Source organism: Protomyctophum bolini (genome assembly GCF_963924005.1).
Source record: "Protomyctophum bolini genome assembly, chromosome: 4".
Lineage (NCBI taxonomy): Eukaryota > Metazoa > Chordata > Actinopteri > Myctophiformes > Myctophidae > Protomyctophum > Protomyctophum bolini.
The window spans coordinates 39,374,030-39,384,222 of record NC_137865.1 but is presented as its reverse complement, the minus strand read 5'-3'; the positions used below and the strand labels follow the sequence as shown (position 1 = coordinate 39,384,222).

Below are 10,193 nucleotides of genomic sequence, written 5' to 3'. Positions count from 1 at the left end.
CATGTGCAACCCAGATTCGGCACAAACAAGGGACTAAATTAATTTCGCTCCTATGCCACCAAAATATGGAACGCCCTACCAACAGTCATTAAGATATGTGAATCCCTTGACTCCTTCAAAACCGCCCTCAAAGGACACCTACGAGTATGGACGGCTGCAATTCGAAACTGGCCCCTATCAAATCTGAATCCCTTTCTTCTTTTCCCTTTTTACCTCCATGATGAATTCCTGTTTTTTGACTACCGGTATAATAGAAGTGTCTATTGTACGTCTCTAAATGTTTTGATGAATTGAACATGGTGGACCCTCTTGTAAACAAGTGTAATGCTTAATTGGGTCGTCCACTCACAGTTAACAGTCTTTGTATTGAGTTTGTGCTTGAAATGTACTGTAATTCTGCAAACTGTTAATACATACCGGTATTTCAATCAATCAATCAAAACCAATGAGTGAGTCAAAAAAGGTTCATATCTTCCCGAATCCCCAGACCAGGCCAATACAGAGAACAATACCAGGACATGAGGAGCATGATAGTCTGATAGACATTATTGTTATTTATCATAATTCCACTTCAACAAGCAACTAATCGGCCGTCACACACACACACACACACACACACACACACACACACACACACACACGCTACTCAATGTACTCATAACATTACATTGCATTTAGGCACGTATTTGCCCCCCTCCCCAGTCCCCACTCTCTCTATTTTCATTCTGAGTAATCTCCGTCGCGGTTCCTCACTTTACCGGCGCTCCTCTGCTCCTCTTTCCTCTGGAGGGCTCTCATCATCATACGCCACACTCAGCAGTCAGCACACTGGCACAGCTGCTTCAAATTGAACAGAAGAACACAACTCGTTTCAACCCATGTGCCCTGCCGCTGCCTGCACTGTTGATACCGCGTGATATCTTTCGGACACTTTTGTAACTATCTTCTGCCACTGCCGGCATTTTAAATCGGTATTTTAAAACGGAGCGACGGATTTCATCACACGCCGGCCGGGGGGAGACGCGCTCACTCAAGACAAGACAGGATGGAGCCGCGGGTTGCGACCGTTTATCTGCTGTGTATCTGTTGCCTGCTCCACGGTAGGTGACGTCTAACCCCGGGCACCTCTCTCTCATCTCTCCGCCGGGCTATGTCCTTAAACTGCTTTATGTTCTACTTCTGTTAGTTTGGCAGTCCCTGCAGGTCTGAACTCTGAAGTCAACCTGTACCAAGACAAATAGCATAAATAAATGTGTGTCTTTTAGTTTTTGAACGAACCACTGTCCTGTGTCCGGGTGTCCAAGGTGGACCCTCTTGTAAACAAGTGTAATGCTTAATTGGGTCGTCCACTCACAGTTCACAGTCTTTGTATTGAGTTTGTGCTTGAAATGTACTGTAATTCTGCAAACTGTTAATACATATTTCAATCAATGAATCAATCAGTCCCCCTCCCCCTCGGCCACTGCTGTTTGCAACCACGTCTTATAGTGAGTCAATTAAACTGTTAAGCAGCTAGGGCAGGGTGGGGGGGGGGCATCAATATGTCCGGTATTTTGATCATAAAAACCAATTACTATATGCCAAGTCTGCAGCTTTTCTAGTTCAGAATGTATTAAAATTGATTGATTGAAAATTGTTTGTAGAATGCACAATTTATGACACTGATTTACTGTGACACTGGCAGGCACAGTCCTCCAAGTGGTTCTGTGCAAGACTCCCTTAACTCTCAGAGTTACATACAGACCTGTAATGGTAATTCAGGGCTAGCTCTTTAAATGTGTCTCTGGTAATATTGTCCACTTATTTTGTATGTCCCAGGATTTTTTTTAATTTTGACAAATGTCCCCACACAAGCCAGCATGGCGTTGACCCCTGCTGTTAAGTAAGACCAGACAACAGCTTCATTGTCTCATTGTTTTGCCACCACGCCATGGCGGCTCCATCATGACCAATCCATCATGACCATCAGAGAAGTCTTCCAGTTGAGTGATGATAACTGAGGAGGACTGGTGCATGGGGGACTAGCTGTGACTCACTGACTGCTGAATGAGTGTCTGACACAACAAGTGAGCCAAGACCGTATTACCGTAGGTTCATTTACATTCTGCTGTTCACATTCAGCACGGAGGAATAAACAGATGACTGTAGGTCTTACTCAACGGAACAGTCAGGACTCAGGACTCCCCCCCCCGCCCTCAGTCTATTCAAATACTTTACTCTTTATCAGCCTACGTGGAGTTAAGTTATATATTTGTGCTTCAATGTGCTGCTGGCTTGGCACTGGCAGGATGTTGTTGGTGTTATCAAGGTTCAGGGCTGGCACACGCACAGCACGTTCCTTCCAGGAACTCATATTTATGTCTCTCTGGGTGAGAGCATCAGATAATCATAATTCAATTCAGTATTCAATTCAGGGAACCCTAGCTAGCGTCCCTCCCTATTCTCGCTCGGGCCAACAGTGAAATAAACAGATCGGGAAAAATATTTAGTGTAGAGGCTAAAAAGGAGCCCTGGGTCCAAGTGGGCGAACCCGGTCAACTCAAGTGTATCCTCTATCTATGGTTTACTTTAAAGCATAGTTATTCCATAAAATAGCTGATCTACAGGCTCATACTGCATAGAATGTCTATTTTTTTAATCTCTGCCATAAAATGGGCAATGTTTTTAAACAGCACCTAACAAGCTTTTAGGTCTGCTATTTTTGAAAAATTGTGAAAGATGTGGCACAAATGTTTGAATATATCCTTTCAGAGCAAACGTTTTTAACTCAAATCTGTGTGTGTGTGTGTGTGTGTGTGTGTGTGTGTGTGTGTGTGTGTGTGTGTCCATCAGTGTCTCTGCAGGGACAGGGTCAGCGGCGTCTGTACAAAGATCTGATGAGGAACTACAACCCCCTGGAGAGACCGGTTTACAACGACTCACATTCACTCACTGTTCACTTCAGCTTCAGCTTGATGCAGATCATGGACGTGGTGAGGACGCACACACACACACACACACACACACACACACACACACACACACACACACACACACACACACACACACACCTCTGCCAGACTATGAAGACATACTTGGCTCCTCTCATTTGTCATATAGCTTCTCACGCATGCATACGCATGCTCACAAAAACACACAGTCAATATGTCTTGTACACTATTAGTACGTGCAGGCATGTGTGGCATCCATGCGTGTGTGCTGACTGTTACACAACAACACAAGTGTATGTGTATTGGGTTCTTACTGGTGTGGGCATGCTGATTTGACAGTGACTGAATTAAACAGGAGATGTTAATGAGAAATACCTTATTTGTATGGCAGACAGTCAATCTAAAATTATTTCTTCATTTATTCTCAAATCTTTTCCATCCAGCTTTACCCCCCAGTCTCCATTTCTGTCTGTCTGTTGGTGCGTTCACATATTTAAACTTCTGGGCACGGTGGCACAGTTGGTAGTGCTGTCGCCTCACAGCTAGAAGGTCCTGGGTTAGATTCCCACTGGGAACACTGTGGGTGGGAGCGGCGTGTTCTCTCATTCGTGTCATGAGTGCCCATACCCGAGGCGAAATGGCCTTTCTGTGTGGAGTTTGCATGTTCTCCCTGTGTCCCGTGTATTTGTAGCTGTTGCATCTTTTGCAGCAGCTACAAACGCTGGATGTATCTTTGTATCTTCATGTCGCTGGCTTCCATTGAAAATGAATAGTGGACTGTATCTTTGCATCAGTCTGTCTGTCTGTCTGTCTGTCTGTCTGTCTGTCTGTCTGTCTGTCTGTCTGTCTGTCTGTCTGTCTGTCTGTCTGTCTGTCTGTCTGTCTGTCTGTCTGTCTGTTCTTTGTCTCTGTCTCTGCCTCTGTCACTATGTCTCTCTAGGCCTGTCACAATTAGCCCACCCCAAAAAGCGATTGTCCAATGCCAATCCAAATAGTTGCAACTGTTGCTATGCAGGTCAAGCTTTCGCCAACTCATAGCCGTCAATGTTATTTTGCATGGCTGTGTTGTTGAACATATAAACGGCTTAACGTCGGGAAAGTTACACGACTGACCCACCCAGGTGATGGCAATAATACTAATGTCCGTAGTCTTACCATGCAACATGAAAACTCCTGTTGGGTGGTCGTTAAAAGTTGATTTCTCCCTCTGTCATTTCCTCATATTTCTAGTTTATTTAAATAATGTCATGCACATTTAGCCTACTGCAGGCCTTCAGAAGACATTTTGATGCACTTGCTACTGAAATGATCAATTATTTATATGGCGAAATCCCATCATTTAACTTGCATCTCTATGGGGTAGAAGGACAGCTTGCCCTCTCTCTTCACTGCTAATGTCCTTTTTGGACAAGGACGGGTTGGGGAGGGGGGACTTAGCGAAGCAGTAGCGGCTATTATGTTCCTCGTCCCCAAAGCGAGATTGACAGCCCAGCAGCACCCCCCAACCTCCCCCACCCTGCCATGAACGCCAAAAGGGACCGTCAATACCACTTAAAACCACTAAAACCCTTAACGTGGCTCAGCTGCAGCACACCTGAAGCATACATACTGATACTGTAGGCGCACAGGTTGCATATCGAAAAACATCTTACTGCTACTCACATGCTACACACGTGCCTGCAGCCGTCTGTGGCTGTGACAATGAATATGGGACAGCTTCGGGATTCGGGAAAGTTCATTTGTGGTAAAGTTAACGTGAAGGGCCCTTCTCAATAAAGTGTCCCAATGAACTACATTTTACACTGCTTATTATTGACAGCAAATGTGGTCTTAGTCACGGTAACTTAACAGCGTGTTAGAGAGAGAGAGAGTTTACAGTTTACTACGGCTGCCGGCCCCTCTCTCTTTTCAATCATTCATCATTTCATTTAAAAAATAGCAGAAATAACAAACTGTCTGTCTGTCTGTCTGTCTGTCCATCCGTCCGTCCCTTTCTCTCTCTCTCTCTCTCTCTCTCTCTCTCTCTCTCTCTCTCTCTCTCTCAGTTTTTGTCTCTCAGTTTTTGTCAGATGTCTGTCTATCTGTAGCTTCGCTTTGATATTCTGATGATGTTCTCTCTCAGTCTGTCTGTCTGTCTGCCTGTCTGTGTGTGTGCTGATCGGGACGGGGGGGTTACTTTCAACACGTTTTCATGTCTTTGAAGCATAGGACCGTGGCAGAAGCAGCGGAGTTTAACAAGCTCTATGCTGTGACCCCACACTGTGTGTGTGTGTGTGTGTGTGTGTGTGTGTGTGTGTGTGTGTGTGTGTGTGTGTGTGTGTGTGTGTGTGTGTGTGTGTGTGTGTGTGTGTGTGTGTGTGTGTGTGTGTGTGTGTATTCGTAAAGAGAGAGAGAGTTAGTGTTTTAGGCACGCACTGTTCCATACAAGACATAAATTCAATGCACTCCTCACAGCAGGGAGCTTCATTATCCAACACCAGAGAGCGTCAAACGCATATCCTGCATATACGGACTCATTAACAATATAGAATATTCACTCTGCTCTCTGCTCTGATGGCGGCTACTGTGACAGTACGCTTTAACAGCGGGCGACAGCCAGGCGAACTTTCCAGAAGTGCATTATTTGCCTATGGGAGCCGGCGACTACCGGCGATAGCGGGGAACGGGTTAGGGCAGGGGTGGGCAATTATTTTTCCCAAGGGGCCAAATGAGAAACGGGCCAAAACGCTGAACTTAATTATGCATAATATCAATTTTATTTCTATATAAAAAGCAGTAAATGGCCATGTATGATGATGTACAATAAGAGCGCCCCTCATTTCACATGTGTGTGATTTTTTAAGTTACAAGTCATGTAAATACTAGCATTTTATTTTAACAATGAGAACATTAGAGGTAGCTGTTTTAGTCACAGTTTTGAGTCACTCACAACCATTAAACAACGACGTTCTGAAAACACAATAACAAGCCAACCAGTGATGATATTGTTGAGACTTGGCAGCCTGGCAGGCATTAATGTGTGCACGTTCTGCCAGATTTACTTTGTGGTACAACGGTCGACTCGTGTGCCGAAAACAGATGATCCACAAGCTCATGGCGCATCGCCCAACCGTTCTGAACTTCAGAAGCATGCCACATTCGGGGCGCAACACCGCCGTATGATGCAGCTTCTTAAGACATCTTAAGTTAACTTTATTGGCAAGGCTGGTTAGAGCGGGTTAAATAAAGCATAATGGGATTTAACTCCTCCTGCGAGGAAGTTTGGTAATCTTGTGCCTGCCCTACGGTGTTGTGGAGCTGCATGCTTGATTGATTGATTGATTGAAATATTTATTAACAGTTTGCATTTCAAGCACAAACTCAATATGCTTAGCTGGGCTTCATGGCTAATGAAGGATTCCACCCAACATTATTATTAAAACAAAAGTAAAATCACGCATCAATTTATGAGGAAAACAAAACATACGTTGAAATATGGAGATACAAGGTTTTTTCCCGACAGCAACGATAAATGATATAATGACAACAACAATAATGTTGTCACAAAATCCCAAGGCGCACCTGAACTCTGCACCTGAACCATTTGGTTCAGGTGCCATTCACTGATAGAAGGTCTCAACGGAACCCTAAGTATTAGATGCATAATGCATAACATTGGACAACAGTGGACACCATTGGGCCCAGGCGGTGGCGTAACCGTCTGTGCACCCGACTGGTAATCCAGTCGCAGTGTGCCGCGGGTTCGACTCCCGAGCCCGACACGGCCTTTACTGCATGTCTTCCCCCATCTCTCTCCCGTTTCCTGTCAGCCTACTGTCTGTCCCTTCAAAAAAAAACAATAAAAGTCGTAAGCCGCAAAAAAATATCTTAAAAAATAGAAAATAATAATAAATAAAACTGTGGACACCATTGGTCCTAACAGCACCACATTAGTCAGTGTCAGAGATCTCATGTAGTGCTACTGCACATTACACCTCCTCACGATCATAATTCTCTGCCTGTTCTCTCATAATCCTGACTGTCAGCCGTGATGCTATCTCGTCTTATCTCGTCTCGCTGCGCCTCACCTCATCTCACCTCAAATCATGTCGTCTTGTCATATTTTGTCCCTTCTCACTTCAAGAATCAAAATGGACCAAACCAGGCATATGAAAACGCCATACAAATATGAAACATTTTGTTGCCAACTGTAGATTACGTTACTGCTGTTTTCTTTGACATGTGAGGACATGACAACTTAACATGAAACAATGTACTGTGACACTTGTGCACATCTTGTTCGCTTCGAATGTTATAAAGAATAAAAGTCCTAAAAGGACCCCCATAATTATACAATATGTATCGGGCCGCAGACCCCATCTCAAAATACGTGTTCCAGAGACCCCTGAGATGCAAAGATTTGAGTAAAGAATGTTTGTTTAAACAATAATTAAAAGATTTGCACAAATGTTCACGAAGTGACACACTATGAGCTTGTAGATCTGCAATTTTTCATAATCCAAAAAATAATCCATAAAATAAGATACAAATAAGTGGTTCAAATCTAAAATGCCCAGTGTTGGGTAGTAACAAGTTACTACTAGTAATATATTACTTGAGAAGAGTGCACATCCGTGCGCGTGTGTGTGTGTGTGTGTGTGTGTGTGTGTGTGTGTGTGTGTGTGTGTGTGTGTGTGTGTGTGTGTGTGTGTGTGTGTGTGTGTGTGTGATACAGTACGTGTATCATTGGTGGTATGGGTACTGTGTTTTTACCGCTGGTCCCAACATCCTCCAAGCTCTCTCTGTTTGCTCTGACCATGTTAGCTGACTATAGGGTTAAATCTCAGCAGAGTCAGCCTCCTGTACTGTGTGCAGGGGTCATCAACATCAGCAAACGTAGCAAATTTTAGATTACATTTTTTACATTACACATTATAAATGTATAATGTTCTTATTTTTATCATAAAACCCAATTACTTTTTTTTTTGTTATCAAATGTTTTTTTTATTTAAGACAAAAAATCACAATAAGATACGTTAACATCATGAATGACTAAGGAAACAAGAAACAAAAAACACAAAAACAAACAATCCCACCCACCCCTCCCCCCGAGACCAAAGATGCCAAAAAATGTCAGTACTTTTACTACTGTGCAAATGGGAACAAAAAATAAATAAATGAATGAAAATAATAATAACAATAATAATAATGATTAAATCATGCCCGTAACCAAATCTGCAATATTAGACCAAATCTCGATGTTTTCCTCTTTTGCACCATGCAATCTTGCTTTAGACATTTCTAGATAAATGATATCTAGAAAGGTCAAAGCCCATTGGCGAAATGACAATGTATGAGGCGGTTTCCAGCGCGAAGCAACCATCTTCTTTGCGGCTGTTACGCCAGCAAAGAAGACACGAATACGGGTATTATTTAATAGCAACTGGGATACGTCATTTAATAAGAATAGAGATGGGGAGGGTGTGATGTTAATTTGTAGTATAATCGAAAGTTTAGCAGCAACCAGATTCCAAAATGTGAGGACATCCGGACACTCCCACACCATATGAAAGAATGTACCTATGGTGTTCGGAGTGCAGAAAGTGCAGTTATGGTTATTTAAAATCCGCATAGCACACAATCTGCGGGGAGTTAAGTATGTCCGATGAACAAAATTTAGATGAATTTGCTGATGATCAGGATTCCTAGAAGATAGGGCAACATTAGACCACACTGTATCCCAGCTCCAATCTGGATCTAGATTTGGTATGTCATTCCTCCATACAGTATCGACAGCCAAGGTCCCATAACTAGATTCTAATAAATAATCATACAATATGGAAACAAAACCTCTTGACCTAACATCACAGATAAGTCTATGCAAAGGGTGCATTGCAAGGGGGGTCTGCCATGGAACCCCGTATGTCCTCATGGCAGTTCTCAATTGTAGATAGAAAAAGAAAGAGTTACCAGGCAAGTTAAAAATATCACATAAATTCTGGAAAGAACGTAAACCATTGACATCAAATAAATCACCCAAAGTATGAATCCCCTTGGAACTCCATCTGGGAAAACGAATAGGACGATTGTCCAAAAGCAAACCATCATTGTTGAACACTGGGGAAAACGAATTCCATTTCAAATCAATCTTGCGCAATTTTTCAGCCGCTCTCCATACTGTTACAAAACCCAATTACTGAATGCAAAAGCATAGCATGTATCATGGTCATTCAGGGCTAGCTCTTCATGTGTTTCTGTATTACTGTCCACTCATTTTGTATGTCCGTGGCAGAAATGGATTTTTTTTTTGTCAAATAGGTTTTTATTGAGAACAGATTATACATTATGTTTGTTATACACAAACATTATGATATGAATTACATTTTTCCTTTATAGAAAACAAAAAGAGAAAGAAAACCCTCAACCCTCCCACCCATACTGCTCAGGCAGAAATGGACAAAAATGTCCACCACAAGCCGGCATGGCGATGACCCCTACCCGTGTGCAATAACTGACTCAAAGTTTGACGTCCATGTAGAATCTGGGATGGACAGATGGACTGGTTGACAGCTTCACAAGGCTCAGCTTGAGGACACATACACATACAGCCTAGACGGGAACGCAGCTGGAATGCTATTAGTTACGCTATTAGCTACAGTATAGCAGCAGTTTCTTGTTTTTTCCCTAATTGTTTCTTCTGCTCTGCTAGAGTTGTGTAACTAAAACGTCTGGGTTTCCGAGGCTATGTAACTACTAGACATCTAATGTTCTGTTCAAATCCAACCCTCTCAGATTGGTCTTTCTCGGCTCCAATATCCTGTTCTCTATATCAGTTAAAAACAACAACATTTGACCTCCTCTCCTCTTCCTCCTCTTATACTAAGGGCCGATTAATACCGCTGTTTCGGCGCTGTAGTGCCGAAATGATTTCGGCTCGTCAGAAATTTTCAGTAGCACCGAAGAGGCGACTTTAGGACGGTACCCCCCCGAACCTCAAATGATGTCACATTGTAGGCTCTACAGAGCCGAACCGACTTTTATTCGGCTCTAAAATAGGAGTATGAATCGGCCCTTACTCTTGTCAATTCTGGTTCTATTACTTCCTCCTTCCATGATTCGTCTAAGATCACAGGAATGTTTTCATGGACAAAGTGGGCCTGAGTTGTTGAGCCTTTTGCATTAGATGCGTTTAGCTATTTCTGCATTCTGTTCTTGTCATTTTAAGCTCACCTTTTGTGTCACTAATACAGTACATGCTCCTCCTTCATGCATTAAAGGAAGGAT

At 43.0% G+C, this 10,193-nt stretch overlaps 1 protein-coding gene across 1 annotated transcript in view; it reads left to right on the top strand.

The window, feature by feature from the left end:
- Positions 1 to 1,045: 1,045 nt before the first annotated feature.
- Positions 1,046 to 10,193, top strand: part of LOC308314575 (neuronal acetylcholine receptor subunit alpha-7-like) — a gene marked incomplete at its 5' end in the record, with an annotated part of 49,504 nt that continues 40,356 nt past the window's right edge. The window contains 2 exons of the mRNA XM_080762205.1: positions 1,046 to 1,100; positions 2,833 to 2,972. Coding sequence (XP_080618331.1) covers positions 1,046 to 1,100; positions 2,833 to 2,972 — 195 coding nt within the window. The remainder of the gene's footprint in view (positions 1,101 to 2,832; positions 2,973 to 10,193) is intronic.